General features: G+C 59.3%; 1 protein-coding gene across 7 annotated transcripts in view; it reads left to right on the forward strand.

Annotated features, from left to right (window-relative positions):
• Positions 1 to 16,807, forward strand: part of HDAC5 (histone deacetylase 5) — a 36,139-nt gene that overhangs the window by 14,685 nt on the left and 4,647 nt on the right. For 3 of the 7 annotated variants that reach the window (XM_081804881.1, XM_081804882.1, XM_031033981.2), the window contains 13 exons: positions 9,195 to 9,454; positions 9,566 to 9,704; positions 9,790 to 9,904; positions 10,188 to 10,318; positions 10,458 to 10,604; positions 10,698 to 10,810; positions 11,128 to 11,259; positions 11,482 to 11,704; positions 13,603 to 13,814; positions 14,086 to 14,382; positions 15,074 to 15,239; positions 15,890 to 16,023; positions 16,382 to 16,502. In XM_081804881.1, the coding sequence (XP_081661007.1) occupies positions 9,195 to 9,454; positions 9,566 to 9,704; positions 9,790 to 9,904; positions 10,188 to 10,318; positions 10,458 to 10,604; positions 10,698 to 10,810; positions 11,128 to 11,259; positions 11,482 to 11,704; positions 13,603 to 13,814; positions 14,086 to 14,382; positions 15,074 to 15,239; positions 15,890 to 16,023; positions 16,382 to 16,502 (2,190 nt within the window). Of the gene's footprint in view, positions 1 to 7,458; positions 7,578 to 9,194; positions 9,455 to 9,565; positions 9,705 to 9,789; positions 9,905 to 10,187; positions 10,319 to 10,457; positions 10,607 to 10,696; positions 10,811 to 11,127; positions 11,260 to 11,481; positions 11,705 to 13,602; positions 13,815 to 14,085; positions 14,383 to 15,073; positions 15,240 to 15,889; positions 16,024 to 16,381; positions 16,503 to 16,807 lie in introns of all 7 variants that reach the window. The other 4 variants (XM_081804886.1, XM_081804883.1, XM_081804884.1 and 1 more) reach the window with 2 other exon arrangements.

Consider the following 16,807-nt stretch of genomic DNA (forward strand, 5'->3'; position numbering starts at 1 on the left):
GTTTCAAATAGAAACGCTTTAACCTTTGGGTTAAAAAAAAATCCACCCCGGATAAACACGGCCATGAGGGCCCAGGCAGCCTGGTGTTCCCCCCCCCACCCCCCCCCTCCCGCCTCCTCTCCCCATCTCTTGATCAGTTTCCAGACAGGATGCAGAAGCCTGTGGCTAAAAAAGCAGGTGTCCAGGGATGCTTCTTGGGCAGCAGCAGTGTGTGTCGCCAGGCCTCCCCAGCCCGAGGGGTTGGGGAACGGGGCTTTCTGGGATGGCTGTCTACCCTGCACTCTGCCTCTCCGCCAGCAAGTCTTTGGAACCCTATTTTAGGGCCATCCTTTGCTCCCTGGGCTGTCTGGTGCATGGCCATTCTGCAGCACAGTGCCTGGCGCATGGATGAATGAAGGTTGCTTTGAAGGGGCTGGTGTCCAGGGCTGAGGTCAGGATTCCTGGGTTCTATTCTGGGGCTTGGGCCTCTGGGTCAGCAGACAGATATGGTGAGTTGCCCCAGTGGGTGAGCCAGAGCCTTGGCAGGGAGAGCCCACGGGGGCTGCAGGGCAGTCTGTGCTGTCCCTGCTTGATGAGGGGAACCAGTCACCGCTTCTCATAGGGCCATAGGGGTCTTCCTTGACGGATGGGGTCTCTGCTTGGCTTCTCCACAACAGCCCAGCACAAAGTGGGCACCCGCCCATCCTTCAGGCCTTGTTGTAGCTTGGGGAGCCTCGGAGCCCGAGCTCCTGTGTGGGATTCCCGAGGACACAGCGCTGGGGGATCCCCTCTTTCCCTTCTGTGGGCCCTGGATTCCCCTGTGGCCCGGACTGGGCAGCGCTGATTCTTGGGCATTGTGCAGGATCTTATGAGCAGACATGGAGGAGGAGTCTCCTTCCCCCAGTGAGGGAGGGTGTGAATCCTGCTTGTGCCAGGAAGGGATGCTGTGGATGCTGGGAAGTGCCATGGGGTTTGGGTTTGGTATTGGGGTTTCCCCTGGATATTCTCATTCATGTTCTTCAGACCATTCCAAGCTTGGCCAGGCATTTGGGTGTGTAGGTGTAGGGGTAAGGTAGGAAGGGCGAGGCACTAAAAATGTCCTCAGTGACGAGGGTATCGGGCTTTCCTTACCTTGTCTCTTGTAGGAAGGTATTATTAGCCATGCTTTATAATTGAGAAGGATCAGAGAGGTTAAGGAACTTGCCCAAGGTCACAGGGTAGGTGACAGCTGTGATTCGGATTCAGGTCTGTGCGTTGGGCTACTGCTAACCCACACCAGCATTCCTTTGTGCACGTTTTTTAGAGGTGGCCCTTCTTCCGGGTGGATACATCTTCATGCCAGAGCACGTGGCTCAGCCCTTGGAGCGTGGGCTCAATTTTAGCCCCAACTTGCCCCTTTGGTTGGGTGCCCTTGTGTAGTATACAGTCTGCACGACTTGTCTTTGCACCTCCTGAGTGTGTGCTCCTCAAGAATAGAGACCAGTCTGGCTTTGGGGGGAGGAGGCTCCTGAGCTCTCCCGTTTTCTGTGAATAGCGGGGACCCCTTGGTCAGCTCTCTCCCTCCCTGCAGGGAAATCAGGGGAGAAGGGGGCTCAGGCAACGAAGTTGAACACTCCATCCCATTCAGACCGCCTCCCCTGCCCCCCATCCCCTCCTCCTCCATCCCCTCTTCTTGGTTTTGAGACCCTCAGCTGTCCCTTCCTTGCTGCACAGCTGCCAGACAGGAAATCAGATTAACTGTGTCCACACACACACAGCTGTAACAGCTGTCAGGCTGGCGACAGAAATGAGTGCAGCCAGCCCGGGGACGCAATGAGAAAGAAAGTTCTCAAACTTTTCGGTTGTATCAGAATTGTTTTTTTTTAAAGATTATTTATTTATTTATTTATTTATTTATTTATTTATTTATTTGACAGAGAGAGAGGAGAAGTAGGCAGAGCAGCGGGCAGAGGGAGAGGGAGAAACAGGCTTCCCGCTGAGCGGGGAGCCCGATGTGGGGTTTGATCCCAGGACCCTGGGATCATGACCTGAGCTGAAGGCAGACGCTTAACCGACTGAGCCACCCAGGCGCCCCTGTATCAGAATTGTTAAGGGAACATATATTAAAGTGCAGAGCGCCAAGCCTTGGCCCCCGTGAAGGGTTCGGATTCTATAGGGCAGCCCAGGAACCAGCATTTTTGACACGTGGCCGGTGACTCTGATGTGAGTAGACTCAGACTGTGCTTGGAATAAGGGCTGTGTGGACAAAAGTTGTGTGGACGGGGTCGGGGCCTCGCAGCCTGCCAGTGGACATCACCAGCAGCCCTGGAAGGCCGGGGCGGGCTCTGGGGCTCCTCGGAGCAGGGTGGGCTGTGGAGGGAGGAAGGCTGTCGCCCCAGTCAGAGGCAAACCCAGCCCCCAGCAGCCTGGCGGTCTGCAGAGGGAGGATGTCTTGAGACGCTGGGCAGCAGGTGTCTAAACCCCAGCTGGGGTGGGGGATTATGGCAAGCGGCCAGGTGGGCAGGTGGGCAGGGCGCCCTGCTGGATGCTCAGGGCTGGGTTGCACTGCCCTGGGGCCCCTGCTGTCCACCCCAGGTGTGGAGCGACCAGTCCCAGCAACAGCTGCAGCCTTTGAACGAGCAGTATGCCTTTTAGCTGCCTCTAACTTGGTGCCCCAGTGTTTCCTGGAAATGGCTGGGCTGGGAGAAATGAGTCTCTTTCTCCTCCAGATAGCAGCCTATCAGTGAGTAAATCTCTCTTCATCAGCGAGACTCTTCGTGCCTTCCACCAGGCCTCTGCACTCCTTAGGCTTAAGGTCCTTCAGAGGCATGGTCTTCTTCAAGGTTTCTGGGGGTTCTAACAACCCAGCCCCCTTCTCCCCTGTGCTTGTGGGCTCTGGTGTGCTGGGGGCCAACTGGATGCCCTGTCTTGATCCCTGCATCCTTAATGCAGAGTTTGGCTCCTCACTCCATCATGCAGGAGCAGCCTTCATGGTTTCTCCTCGTGTTTTTTTTTTTAGTGGGAGGCTGATAGAGTCAGAAGACCCTGAGTAAGGCCTAGCTCCTCTGCCTCCTTTCCAGATGATGTGGGGCAGGTGTCTTTCCTCTGTGGCATGATGAGCTTGGGACATTGAGTTGCTGATCTGCAGGCCCTTCCTGCACTGACATTCCAAGAGCCCCTGGCGTCAATTGCACGTTGCTTCTGCCTTTCAAGAAGAGGGGCCCGGGAAGATGTGGGATGGTACTGGGGAGAGAGCTGGCACAGTGAGGTTGGAGCCCAGAGAAGACTTTCTGACTGCTTGGGGCCCCGAGAGCAGGAGTGAAACTTGTGCGCATCTGTGCTAAGTAATGCTCCTGAGGGGCCGGAGGGTTGCCACGGCTGTGGGCTGTGCCGCAGGGGACAGAGCAGCTGTTCTGGGGGGTAGTGAGGCAGGAGAGACAGCCTGGATGTGCTGTGGTTGGGAGGAGGCTGTTTGCAGAGATTCCTTCCCGAGGGCCGGGCTCTAGCTGCCGGCCACTCCAGTGTGTGTTGCGTGGGGCCCACGGGCTGGGCTCTGATCAGGACAGGACCGCAGAGCGACCTTGGAGCAGTCTGAAACCAGAGAGCTAAGGCCTCCCTCTGGCAGAGGTCTGAGCTTGGAGTAGTTCTAAGTAATTTTTTTTTTTTTTTTTTAAGATTTTATTTATTTGAGAGAGAGAGAGCATACGTTTGGGGGGGAGGGGCAGAGGGAGAGGGAAAGGGTCAAGCAGACTCCCTGCTGAGCCGGGAGCCTGACGTGGGTGCTCCATCCCAGGACCCGGAGATCACGACCCGAGCCAAAGGCAGACGCCCAACCGACTAAGCCCCTCAGGCGCCCCGAGTTCTAAGTATTTTATTTCACGCTCTTTAGAAGCATTCTGAGAAGTGGTCCAGAGTCTTCATTAGACTGCCAGAGGGGTCCGGGACACACACAAATCTCAGGAGCCATTAGTAATAGCCCTGACTAGCCACTCCTGAGATCTTCCTGGGCCCAGGGCCGAGCTCCCCTGCGAGCCCTCTCCTGAGCCTCAAAGCTCCGGGAGGAAGTTACTAGTCTTACTCCCATTTCCCAGATGCCCGCGCGGAGCACACGCAGGTGCTTGGTGCCTTTGCGCTAGGAAGTGGTGCAGCCTGACTTGAACCCTGGCATCCTCTTACTCCAGAGCCATGGCTCTTAACCATTATGCGATGTGTGTTCGCTTGCATTACACGAGCCGTGAAAATTGCTAGGTGAGAGTCCTCCCCAGCTTGCACATGGGGAAATACTGTCTGAATTGTGGTAGAACCTGTTGAGCCTAAATCGGCCTCACTAGTCATGTAAGAGCCCAGAAATAGATCATGGGAAACCGTCCTCGGTGGGGAGGGGTCATCGGCGTCACAGGGAGGAGTGTGAAATGCTGTTCCCTGCCTCCTTCCAAAATCCCTCAAGGCCAAGAAAGGGACAAGCTCCTTTTCCCATTCTCCAGAGGGACAGAACGAGGTCATTAGACATTTAAGGAAGCTGCTGACCACTCAGTCTGCTGAGGGAGCTCCTTGGGGCTCGGGTGCTGGTGGAAGGCGCTGCCCTCTCGGGTGGGCTGCCAGCACGTTGTTCTCTGGAGGGGCCGGTTATCCAGGTTGGCCGGTGTGGAGGGCCTGAGGTACCCTGCGGTGGAGCCAGGCTACTTAGCTTAGTGTTCAGAGGGTGTGAGTCCCTGCTGATTAGCTGGTGGGATCTTCTGCATAGCGGCCTAAGAAGTTTGGTTTCCACGTCTGTGCAGAGAGCGGGCTGAGACAGGTGATCTCAAAGGCCTTTTTCAGCCTCTCCCCTCTTTCAATAAAGTAGTTCCTTCGACCCAGGGCTTATCTGCAGAGGCCTTATTTTTTTGTCCTGTGTAGATGTTCCAAACAGCTCAGTGCACCCGTATCTCAATCTCTGCCTACCCTGGATCCCTTCCTTCCCCCCTAGCCTTCTGTGGCTGGTGGCTCCTGGGAGTGGGGTCTTTGAAGAGCCGAGCCTTAAGTTTTTTAGGTCTGTTGGGCAGGTCTACATACTGTGCTGGCCCCTTCCATCTCGGGCTTCTCCGAGGGCAGGGGGAAGAAAGGTACTGTTTCCCTGCTGCCAGGGTTTGGGGCATGGGGATTCTGGAACCGGTGATTTCTCCACTCGGGGGCTCTGAGCTGGAGCATGGCTTACAGTATGTTCAGAGCAGGGGGAAGGCTTGGCCTTGCCCTCGGGCAGCCAGATTTGTTTTTTATTTTGAATCCTTGTTCCTAAAGGTGCTGCTAAAACCTGCTCCTCACGTCCCGGAACTCCTGCTTGGGGGCAGCAGCCCTTTGTCTGGACACTCCTTCTAGTCTGAGGCTGTGCTGGTGGCTGTCCCAGAGGTTGTCCCGTCAGCACCTGCCTTGTCTCCGCCTGAGGAGCTGGGCTATCTATCCCTGGTCATGCTGCCGGAAGAATCCGTGGTGGGAGCCCCCACTGGGCTGATGGGGTTCACGGAGAGGTGGGCGGCCCAAGCATTCTCACTAAGGTTTTGGCACTGCCCAGGTGGGCCCACGAGGCTGGGCAGGGCGGCCCCTCGTGAGCCAGAGCCTGGTGTGCGTGAGGCCACTCCAGAAATACACAGCCCTGCCCACTCAACTACCTCGGCTGGGGCTTCTCCACGGAGGCAGTGTGAGTCAGTCTTGCAGAAGGCCGGAGGACAGGATGATATTGCCGCTTTTTCCTAAGGCCACCACTCCTAGGAGGGGCAGAGTCCCGCAGGAGTAGAGTCTGGAGCAGAGTAGACCTGGACCCTTGCATCCTCCCTCTCTAGGTGATGACTGTGTTGGCCATCTGACTTCCTCTCTATTCTCTACAGCTCTCTGTCAGAGGGAGGCATGGGGGTGGGGGGAGGACGCAGGGCCTTGCCCTCCTCTTCTGGCCTTTCAGGGGGCTCTTTGCTAGCTGGAGTTCTCAGCCTTTCCTCTTAGGGAGCGGTGCCCCTTAGCCTACTCTCTTCCTTTTTCAGAGGTCCTCCCACTTTCTTGGTCCACCAGGAGGTGGTCAAGAGCCTCCTCCTGTCTTGACACACCCATTTCTCCTTCCAGGTGCTTGGTTCTAATGGTGGCCCCTGCCACCTGCCCTGCTCGCGCCAAGCTGGCAGAGGGCACAGATCCTCTGGGGGCTGCGAGGCTGCCAGGTTGTAGGTTTTGTGTCCAGCGGCCTTCATTCAGGAGGCTCTGTGCTTCCCCCACACCCTCTCCCTGACTCCAGCTGCTCAGCCGGCACCCCTTCCGTCTTAGAGGCAGGCAGCTTGTGACCTGGCAGCCCCCTGGGCTGCTGCATTCTGTCCAGGCCCCCACAGAGCCTGTGGGTTACTATTCTCTCGTCGGCTGTGCTTCCCGCTTGCATGGGAATGAGGCTGGGGTGGCGGAGCCCATGGGCCGTCCTGCCACCCGCGTAGCAATGGGGCTGTGGCTCCCGCTGCCGCCGGGGCCTAGCTTCTCTGCCGTGGCGGCGGCTGTGTGGGAGCCGCGGGGGGGTGGGGGACAGCCCCCGAGCCCGAGCCCGTGCCCTCTCTGCAGGGCTCCTGCAAGGGAAGCCAGCAGTGCCGGCGGCAGCGGCATCCCGAGCAGGGTTATCTGCTGGGAGCCAGGAGCGCTTGGACCCCTGCCCTTCCCTGGGCGGGCAGGCTGGCAGGCATCCGGCTTCTGCAGCCCCGGCACTGCCGGGAGCAGCAGGTTGAAGCCTGGCCTGCTCTTGGCTGAGCGCACTGAGTGCCACGGGCCAAGCCAGCCCTGCCGAGGAATAGATAACTCTCCAGCCAGCCTGGGACTTTGCTGAGCATTTCCAGGGCTGGGGAGACCTGAGGCTGGCTGCTGCCTCCTTGCTGTCACCCTGCTTTGCACCCTGGATGGGGTCAGCCATCTCCAGAAAAGCCCCTTTGCAGGCCCCTTCCGAAGGCCCTTCCTCCTGGTGCCGGGGGAGGACGTGGGCTGGGAGGGAAAATGAGTGATGTGTGTGTGTGTCTGTGTATGTAGCCCCACCCTCCTGGCCACATCTGGCCACTCCTGCAGATGTGGCTCTGGCCTCGTGGCCACAGAGTCGTCAGTGTGGCTGGCGGGCAAACCACAGGGGAATGTGCCTAGCAGTGCTGGGTGGAGAAGGGGCTGGTGGGGGGACCAAGCTATTCTGCTCAGGCTTTACCGCCCCCCCCTTCCCACCCCCAGTGGGTCCCAGAGGCTGTATTCTGGCAGGAGGGTCGTAGCTGGGCCTTAGCCTTCAGCAGGCCTGGCCCCTGCCTGGGTGACACTCATTCAGCGTGGGTCCCCTGGAGAGATCCAGGCCCACTGACTGCACAAGGTGTAGAAGTCTCTCTTAGCTCAGCCCTCCGTCCCCTCCCAGCTCCCTGTCCGCTCCCAGTGAGGGTCCATGACGGGGGCCTGGGCAGAGAGCTCTGCTCACCAGGGCAGGAGACACTGGTCGCCACCAGGATGTTGGGGTCCTTCCTTCTCCAGGCCCAGGCTTGAGTGGGCTGCCTTGCCACGGGAAGGTCTTCCCAGCTCCCTGTGGCCTCCCTGGGCTGGAGTGAGAAAGTGAGGGCTTTCTTTGGAGAAAGAAATGGAGAAGAAACAAGGTGGGTTGGCCCTGCCTCTCTCACTTCCTCCTTTCCAGGCCTTGGGTAGCTTGCCTTCCCCTTCCTGCTGGAGTAGGGAGGCTCTGTGGAGTGTGGGCTGGGCTTGGGGCTCCCTGCTGGTGTGCTGTTGGCCCAGTTGCCCTGGCAACCACGGGGCAGTGGTGGGGAGTGACATTCAGGGACCAGAGGACAGTGGACAGGGATCAAGAGGTCGAGACCCATGCTTCCCATGAGCCCCTGGGAACATTTGCCTTTCCCTGGGGCCCCTGAGCCCATTGTCCACATGGGGGCCTGGACCCAAGGTCTTGGGACCCAGCAGGCCCCTCCAACCCCTTTTCCCTTCCCAGCTGGTTCTCCCTGAGACTGGAGTTCTGAGATCTCTGCCTGAGCTCCAGCCTCCACCCCCCCCCCCATGCCGCTACCCTTCTTCCTGTCTGATTCCCTTTCCTTTCCTGTCCCCTCCTCCCACCTCCTCCCTGCGCCCGCCCGCCCATTCTCTCGTTCCCCCTCCCCCCAGGCACAGCTGCTGTTTGGCTCACTCTATATATAGCGGCATTTTCAGGGTAATTACAATAAAACTGTTGAAAGGAGATAATCCAGCAAAGGAAGCAGAGTCTGACTCCCAGCCCCCTCCTGTCCCTGGTTTGGTGCAGCCCTGCACCCCTTTCCCTGAGGCCTGCTGCTCCGACCCCGCCCCCCACCCCCATTCTCACAGCCTTGCCTTTGGGCCCCATCTGCCCCAGCTGGGTGTGGGGCAGAGAGAAGGGGAGAGGTGAGGGTAGGGGTGTCCAGAGGGTCCCCACAGGTCTCTCCTGGGGGTTTATTAAGGGCCCTGACTGCCAGCCCCCTCAGTTCTAGAACCAGCCTCTGCTTCAGTTTCTCTTCTAGGATAGGCTTCTGGGCAGGGAATGTGTGATGTTGAGAGGTGGGGAGGAGGCATGGGAAGGACAGTGGTTAGAAGCCTAGAGTTTGGATTCACATTCGGTTCCTTGATCCCCTGGCTGTATGTCTATGGCCATGTACTTGAACTTTTCTGAAGCTCAGTTTCCTTGTCAGGAAAGTAATTCCTGTAAAAGGCCCAGTGGCGTTAATGATCAATGACAGTATCGGGTGTTGAGCATTCACGGTCTTCCAGAGACTGTGCTTCATGCTTACGCATACTTTGGTTTTTTTCTTTTTGTTTCGTTTCAAAGAGTTATTTATTTATTTTAGAGAGAGGGAGAGAGAGCGCGCGCAAGTGTGCGCGCTTGAAGTGGGGGAGAGGGAGAGGGAGAGAGGGAGAAGCAGACTCCCCACTGAGTGCGGAGCCCGATGCGGGGCTCGATCTCACGACCCCGAGGTCATGACTTGAGCCAAACCAAGAGTCGGATGCTTAACCGACTGCGCCACCCGGGTGCCCCGGCTTATGCATATTTTCTTGCTGAAGTTCCTGGCTTTGACCGTGTAGGTTGAGACAGAACGTGGTTCTGCGGAGCCGAGGGAGTTGACTGCCCCCTCGCGCGCTGCTCTCGTGGGTCTGGTGGTCCTGCCTGGTAGCTTGCTGGGCCCCCAGCCGGGCTGCCAGGGCGCAGTGGCGTCAGCACTGGGCTCTCTGACGCCGGTCTCTTGCCCCTGCAGTGGAGGTGAAGCCGGTGCTGCCCGGAGCCATGCCCAGCGCCGCGGGGGGCGGGGGGGGAGGCAGCCCCAGCCCCGCGGAGCTGCGGGGGGCTCTGGCAGGCCCCGTGGACCCGGCGCTGAGGGAGCAGCAGCTGCAGCAGGAGCTCCTGGCCCTGAAGCAGCAGCAGCAGCTGCAGAAGCAGCTCCTGTTCGCCGAGTTCCAGAAACAGCACGACCACCTGACACGGCAGCATGAGGTCCAGCTGCAGAAGCACCTCAAGGTGAGCGAGGGGGGCGCGGGGGGGCCGCCCCGACCTCCGACCCCCGCCCGGGCCTGGCTCACCCTCCCCCCTCCCCCCTCCCCCCTCCCCCCACCCGCCGCGCCCCTGCAGCAGCAGCAGGAGATGCTGGCGGCCAAGAGGCAGCAGGAGCTGGAGCGGCAGCGGGAGCAGCAGCGGCAGGAAGAGCTGGAGAAGCAGAGGCTGGAGCAGCAGCTGCTCGTCCTGCGAAACAAGGAGAAGAGCAAAGAGAGTAAGGCCTGGGCCTCCTGCCCCCATCCCCCCAGCGGCAGGCTCCCGGCCCCCGGCACCCAGGTCAGCCGTGCCCTGTCCCGCAGGTGCCATCGCCAGCACTGAGGTGAAGCTGAGGCTCCAGGAATTCCTTCTGTCGAAGTCGAAGGAGCCCACGCCAGGCGGCCTCAACCATTCCCTCCCACAGCATCCCAAATGCTGGTAATGGCCTGTGGCGGGCATGGGTCACACGGGCGCCCTGCTCAGGGGCTTGCCTGGCTGCAGGACGGCAGGGGGCTCCTGGCCGGAACCTATGGACAGGCCCCGCAGTCTCTCTTAGGGGATGAAACTCCCACCCCTGGCTTCTCTCCTTGCTTCCCTCCCCAGGACCCATTTCCTGTCCCTTGATGCAGTGGCCATTTCCTCATTGTTGATTGCAAGGTGGCAGGTCCCGCTGGCTGGGTAATAACCTAGGTCTGTTTCCATCCCCACCCCACACCCCCAGGGGAGCCCACCATGCTTCTTTGGACCAGAGTTCCCCTCCCCAGAGTGGCCCCCCTGGGACGCCTCCCTCCTACAAACTGCCTTTGCTTGGGCCCTATGACAGCCGCGATGACTTCCCCCTCCGCAAAACAGGTGTGTAGTGCCCACCAGCCTGGCTTTCCAGAATATGGCTCCTTGGAGGTTAGGGGTGGGAATGTGGAGGGGCCAGGCTACGGGTGGGTGTGTGCCTGTTCGTGTGGATGCCTCTGAGCCCGGGCTACCTTCTCCCCAGCCTCCGAACCCAACTTGAAAGTGCGTTCGAGGCTAAAGCAGAAGGTGGCTGAGCGGAGAAGTAGTCCCCTCCTGCGTCGCAAGGATGGGACAGTCATTAGCACCTTTAAGAAGAGAGCTGTTGAGATCACCGGCGCTGGGCCTGGGGGTAAGGGCTCCTTCCTCTCTCGTTCCTGTTCTGAGGTCCTGGGAGTGGGGGGTGGCGCTGAGCATGCCCAGGTGACAGCCACTTCTCCCATAGTGTCGTCCGTGTGTAACAGCGCGCCAGGCTCCGGCCCCAGCTCTCCCAACAGCTCCCACAGCACCATTGCTGAGAATGGCTTTACTGGCTCAGTCCCCAACATCCCCACCGAGGTACAGGCCTGCTGAGGGCTGGGCGGGCGGGCCGCGCTGCTCCGTTTCCCTTGGAAGAAGGAAGGCAGCTCCTTCCTGTCTGTCTTGCTGAGAGTATCCAGCAGGGACCTCCCTGCCCATGTGGACAGGCTAGAGGGACCTGTTGCCTTTCAGTGGGCTTTGTCCCGTGGGCCTCTGAAGGACCGTGATCTCTCAGTCCCCCGCCCAGGTGGGGCTCGGTGTGGGGAGCGGGGAGCGAGGCACCATTCAGAGCCCTCGGCCCCAGGTGGCCCCCCTTTGCCTGCTCTCATGCCTGGTCTCTCCCAACTGCTCCCTAGATGCTCCCCCAGCACCGGGCCCTCCCTCTGGACAGCTCCCCCAACCAGTTCAGCCTCTACACGTCTCCCTCTCTGCCCAACATCTCCCTAGGGCTGCAGGCCACAGTCACTGTCACCAACTCACACCTCACCGTAAGTATGGGCCGCATGCCTCATCCTCCCTCTGGTGTGTTGAGGTCTGTGGTCCTGGATGCCTCGCAAAGCCCTGAGGGAGATCAGATGGCCTTCCTCGGAGCGGGGGTGTGGGGGTGTGGGGGGTGGGCAGAGGGTAGGTGAGGGATGCTGACCCAGAGTTGGCAGGACTGGGGACAGATTCAGCCCCTCCCTCACCTCCCTCTCCCTTCCCCACCCCAGGCCTCCCCGAAGCTGTCAACGCAGCAGGAGGCCGAGAGGCAGGCCCTCCAGTCCCTGCGGCAGGGTGGTGCGCTGACGGGCAAGTTCATGAGCACATCCTCCATCCCTGGCTGCTTGCTGGGCGTGGCGCTGGAGGGCGACACCGGCCCCCACGGGCATGCCTCCCTGCTGCAGCACGTGCTGCTGCTGGAGCAGGCTCGGCAGCAGAGCACCCTCATTGCTGGTGAGCGGGCGGGCAGCTGTGCAAGGGGGTGGGTGTCGGGCCCCTCTTCTGAGGCCGCCAGGCCACCGTCAGGGAGTAGCCAGGGACACTCTCCAGCTCTGTCACAGCTCCCCTCCAGGGCATCATTGACTTCTTCCTTGTCCTACAGATATGATTGAGTACCTACAGCCTACCAGATGCTGTTCTCCCGTTCCTGAGCAGTGCTGTCCAGTAGACCTACAACACTGAGCCGCATTTGTAACTCAAAAGTTTTCTAGAGCCACATTAAAAAATGTAAAATGGGGCACCTGGCTGGCTCAGCTGGTAGAGCATGTGACTCTTGATCTCGGGCGGGGTTGTGAGTTCGAGCCCCATATTGGGTGTAGAGATTACTTAAAAATAAAATCTTTAAAAAAAAAACATGAAAAGAATCTGGTGAAATTAACTTTAATAACATATTTAACTCAATAGATCTGGAATATTGTCATTTTTAAAAAGATTTTATTGTGAGAGCGAGAGCGAGAGAGAGAGAGAGAGAGCACGAGAGCGGGGAGAGTCAGAAGGAGAAGCAGACTGCCCACTGAGCAGGGAGCCTGATGCGGGACTCGATTGTAGGACTCCAGGATCATGACCTGAGCCAAAGGCAGTCGCTTAACCCACTGAGCCACCCAGGTGCCATGGAATATTGTCATTTCAACATATAATCAATATAGAGTTATCAGTGAGATATTTTGTGTTTCATACTGTCTTTGAAATCCAGTGTATATTTCACACTTAGAGCACCTCTCGATTTATTTATTATTTTTATTTTAAAGATTTTATTTACTTATTTATTTTTTAAGATTTTATTTATTCATTTGGGGGAGAGAGAGTGTGCACGAGCAGAGTAGGGGGCAGAGGGAGAAGCAGACTCCCCACTGAGCAGGGAGCCTGATACGGAGCTCGATCCCAGTGCCCTGGGATGATGACCTAAGCCAAAGGCAGACGCTTAGTTGACTGAGCCACGCAGGCACCCCTTATTTATTTATTTAATTTATTGATATTTTATTTTATTTATTTATTTTTAAAGATTTTATTTACTTGTCAGAGAGAGAGCACAAGCAGGGGGTGTGGCAGGCAGAGGGAGATCAGACTCCCGGCTGAGTAAGGAGCCTGATGGGGGACTCAGTCCCAGGACTCTGGGATCATGACCTGAGCCGAAGGCAGATGCCTAACTGACTGAGCCACCCAGGCATCCTTATTTATTTTAGAGAGAACGCAAGTGGGAGAAGGAGAGGGATAAGCAGACTCTGTGCTGAGCACGGAGCCCAACATGGGGCTTGGTCTCATGACCCCGAGATCCTGACCTGAACCAAAATCAAGAGTCGGACTGACGCTCAACCGACTGAGCCACCCAGGCGTCCCCATCTCAACTTAGACAGGCTGCATTTCAAGTGCTCAGTAGTTACATGTGGCTGGCATCTCTGGAACTGGCCAGCATAGCTTTGGACAGTCAGACCTTAAGCAGCTGGTGGCATCAGAAGAGGTTCTGCTTAAAAGATAACATGACCCTGGCCCCCAGCCTTCTCCACCTGATGGCATCCATGTCTATGATCAGGGAGGTCTTGTTGGAATTGGGGAAAACTAGTCATTGTTTACCTACACTGAGGGCCTAAGACTACATGTGCAATCATAAGGGAATCAAAGGGAGAGAGAGTGGTGAATCCAGGAAGGCTTGCTGGAGGCAGTGACTTTGAGCTACAGGACTATTCCATTGTGGGGAGGAGGAAGAATGGGGCTCAGGTTTGGGAGCCGGGTGCCCTGGGCTCCTCCAAGGTTTTTCCTGATTATGTAGGTGGTGGCGTTCTAGGAGGGGGAGAGTCCCGGGGTAGGATGGGGGTGCCTGGTGCCCTAACAGTGCCCCTCTTCCCACCACACAGTGCCACTCCACGGGCAGTCCCCGCTGGTGACAGGTGAACGTGTGGCCACCAGCATGCGGACAGTGGGCAAGCTCCCGCGGCACCGGCCGTTGAGCCGCACTCAGTCGTCCCCGCTGCCCCAGAGCCCCCAGGCCCTGCAGCAGCTCGTCATGCAGCAGCAGCACCAGCAGTTCCTGGAGAAACAGAAGCAACAGCAGCTGCAGCTGGGCAAGGTGAGCTGGGAGCAGCCAAGGGCCAGGGCGGTGCTGGGGGCCGGGCAGGGCAGAGCAGGGCACCGGGCTGGCAGCGGCGACGGAGCAGGGGCTGATGCCCTAGGCTACAGCCCAGGCTACATCTGCTCCGACATACCCTTGCCTCCTGGACAAGCTCTGTATGGGCTGGCCGGCTGCCAGGGGGAGGCCAGGGACGGCCAGACCCTCCTGGGCCACAGGCTGCATGGCTGCGCCGCCTCCCAGCCGATGGGCCCCCTTGCTCTGCTCTCAGATCCTCACTAAGACTGGGGAGCTGTCACGGCAGCCCACCACCCACCCTGAGGAGACGGAGGAGGAGCTGACCGAGCAGCAGGAGGCCTTGCTTGGGGAGGGGGCCCTGACCATCCCCCGAGAAGGCTCCACGGAGAGTGAGAGCACGCAGGAAGACCTGGAGGAGGAGGAGGAGGAAGAGGAGGAGGAAGAGGAGGAAGAGGAGGAGGAGGACTGCATCCAGGTCAAGGATGAGGAGGGCGAGAGTGGCCCTGAGGAGGGGCCCGACTTGGATGAGTCCAGTGCTGGTTACAAAAAGGTGCCCCTCCACCCCAGCCCTTGATCCCCGCCTCTCTGTCCCCTGCAGCCCTTTCTGTCTTTGCCTTTCCCTCTCCCCACTCTGCATGGCCCAGGCTTCGCCGAGAGCAAAAGCAGAGCAGGAAAGAAGCAAGGGGCAGTGGAAGGGGGCGCTGCTTGTGCTGGTCTCAGAGCCACCCGTGCCCCAGGCGGCCAGCCCCCTGCCTGCGGCTGCTGCTGTGACTACCCCCCCGCCCCGCCCTGCCCCTGCCGGGCTGCGCGTGCACGCATAAGCCCGAGGCCTGTGTGCCTGCGTTTCTGCCTGCGTAGGGCCGGTCGTGCGTCGGTCTGTGCGTGCATGCGCGCGTGTGTACACACACGCCCCCGCTGTTACTACAGTCGGCCCTGCACCTAGCGGCACTCCATTCATTGCGGACACCGCCGAGCCCTCCCGGCCTGACTCATCCTGCCCCCTCCCACGCCCCCATCCCTCCCAGCCTCTTACCTCAGTGCTACTCTGGCTGACTCATCACTCCCCACCCCCCAATCTCCTGGGAGGTGGAGATGGGAAGGCTGGAGTGCCTCCTGTCCCTGGTGGGAGGAGATGGGGAAAGGAGGAAGTTTGGAAGAGGAGGGCTGGAATAGGGGCCCCCTTGGAGGCCCCAGGACACTTGTCCTCACTTTCATCTCCCGCCCGCTCCCCTCCTGCGCAGGTGTTCTCCGATGCCCAGCAGCTGCAGCCACTTCAGGTGTACCAGGCACCCCTCAGCCTGGCCACTGTGCCCCACCAGGCCCTGGGCCGCACCCAGTCCTCACCCGCTGCCCCTGGGGGCATGAAAAGCCCCCCAGACCAGCCCGCCAAGCACCTCTTCACCACAGGTGAGCCCCACCACTGCCAGTGGTCCTTCCACCACATGCCAGGAGCCTAAGCATGGTATCTAGCCTCGTGCGACCCGCCGAGGGACCATGTGATTTTTGCGCCAATATCACATAAGCCCTGGGGCCCTGGGTGAAAAGAACCCACTGTCTCAGTTGGGCCCTGCCCTTCCAGCTTCCTGTCCTCCTCTCTCGTGAGGTCAAAAGTGAGGCCTCCTTCCATTCCCGAAAGCCTTTCCACATGAAGCTGCCCTATGCTGGCCTCTGAGGGGGCACAGACGCCTGGGGATGTTCCCACCTCACCAGTGGGGCGTAGGGGGTTGGAGCAGCACATAGGGGCTGTGACAGAAGGGGGAAAAGGAGGATGTGCCCCGAAGGGGGGCACAGTGTTGAGAGCATGGTGGGCAGGAATCAAAACCAATGGGTGTGTCAGGGGCAGCCTGGTTGAGGCTTGAGGAGCAGGGAGGCTTTTGGCCGGCAGTAACGGAAGAAGGGGGCCGACCGCAGGCGGAGAGAAGAGGGACAGGTGTGTGGGAAGGTGGCTGAGGGGGCCGTTGAGGAGGTACCTGGGCCAGGGCTGGCTGGGGAGAGCCCAGGAGCTCTGCTGAGGATGGCAGCGGCTGGCGAGGCTGACAGGTGTGTTTCCGGTCCAGGTGTGGTGTACGACACGTTCATGCTGAAGCACCAATGCATGTGTGGGAACACACACGTGCACCCTGAGCACGCCGGCCGGATCCAGAGCATCTGGTCCCGGCTGCAGGAGACGGGCCTGCTTAGCAAGTGTGAGGTAAGGGAGCCCCTCGTTCCGTCCCCCAGCTCAAACCCAGCAAAAACCTTTGTGTCTCCCCTTCCACGAAGCCTCTTTCTGCGTCGTCATCCTTCTTTCAACCCCTGACCGCAGGGTCAGTCCCCTCAGCCACCTCTCCGTTCCTTCCCTTGCAGCCCGTTTTGCTGAATGGGGGTGGTCCTGGACCGGGGTGCCTGGGGGCCAAGACATACTTTCACAAAAACCTCTGGATTCTCCTAAGGCCAGAAAGTGGCTCCATGCGTCCCAGGCTGTGGGGGCAGAGAGAGGGTGTGGGCCTCAGGGAGAGCTGGGCCTTCGGTGCATCCCCTCACTGGCCTCCTCTGCTCTCCCCACACAGCGGATCCGGGGTCGCAAAGCCACGCTGGACGAGATCCAGACGGTGCACTCCGAATACCACACCCTGCTCTATGGGACCAGCCCCCTCAACCGACAGAAGCTGGACAGCAAGAAGCTGCTCGGTGAGCCGGCAGGCGTGGGCCAGGCCATGTCGGCTGCCCTGCTAGGATAGGGAACTCTCAGGGTAGGCAGGTGGGCCCCCATGGGCACAGGTCATCCCCTTGCCGCACTGCCCGTCTCCAGGGGGCGCCGTTCACAGAGACTACCACAAGGGTGGGGTGCGTTGCAGGTGAGTGGAAGGTGGCAGGTCAGGCTTAGTGATGGGGGATGGCTCTGCTCTTCTCCCTAACTGATCGTCCCCCTTTCTTCCTGCCATCTGCCCCAGAAGTAAGGTGTCCCCGTCCCAGAATAGGGCACAGACCTTTTC

The sequence above is a fragment of the Leptonychotes weddellii genome, chromosome 15 (assembly GCF_054177405.1).
Source record: "Leptonychotes weddellii isolate Sample4059 chromosome 15, ASM5417740v2, whole genome shotgun sequence".
Lineage (NCBI taxonomy): Eukaryota > Metazoa > Chordata > Mammalia > Carnivora > Phocidae > Leptonychotes > Leptonychotes weddellii.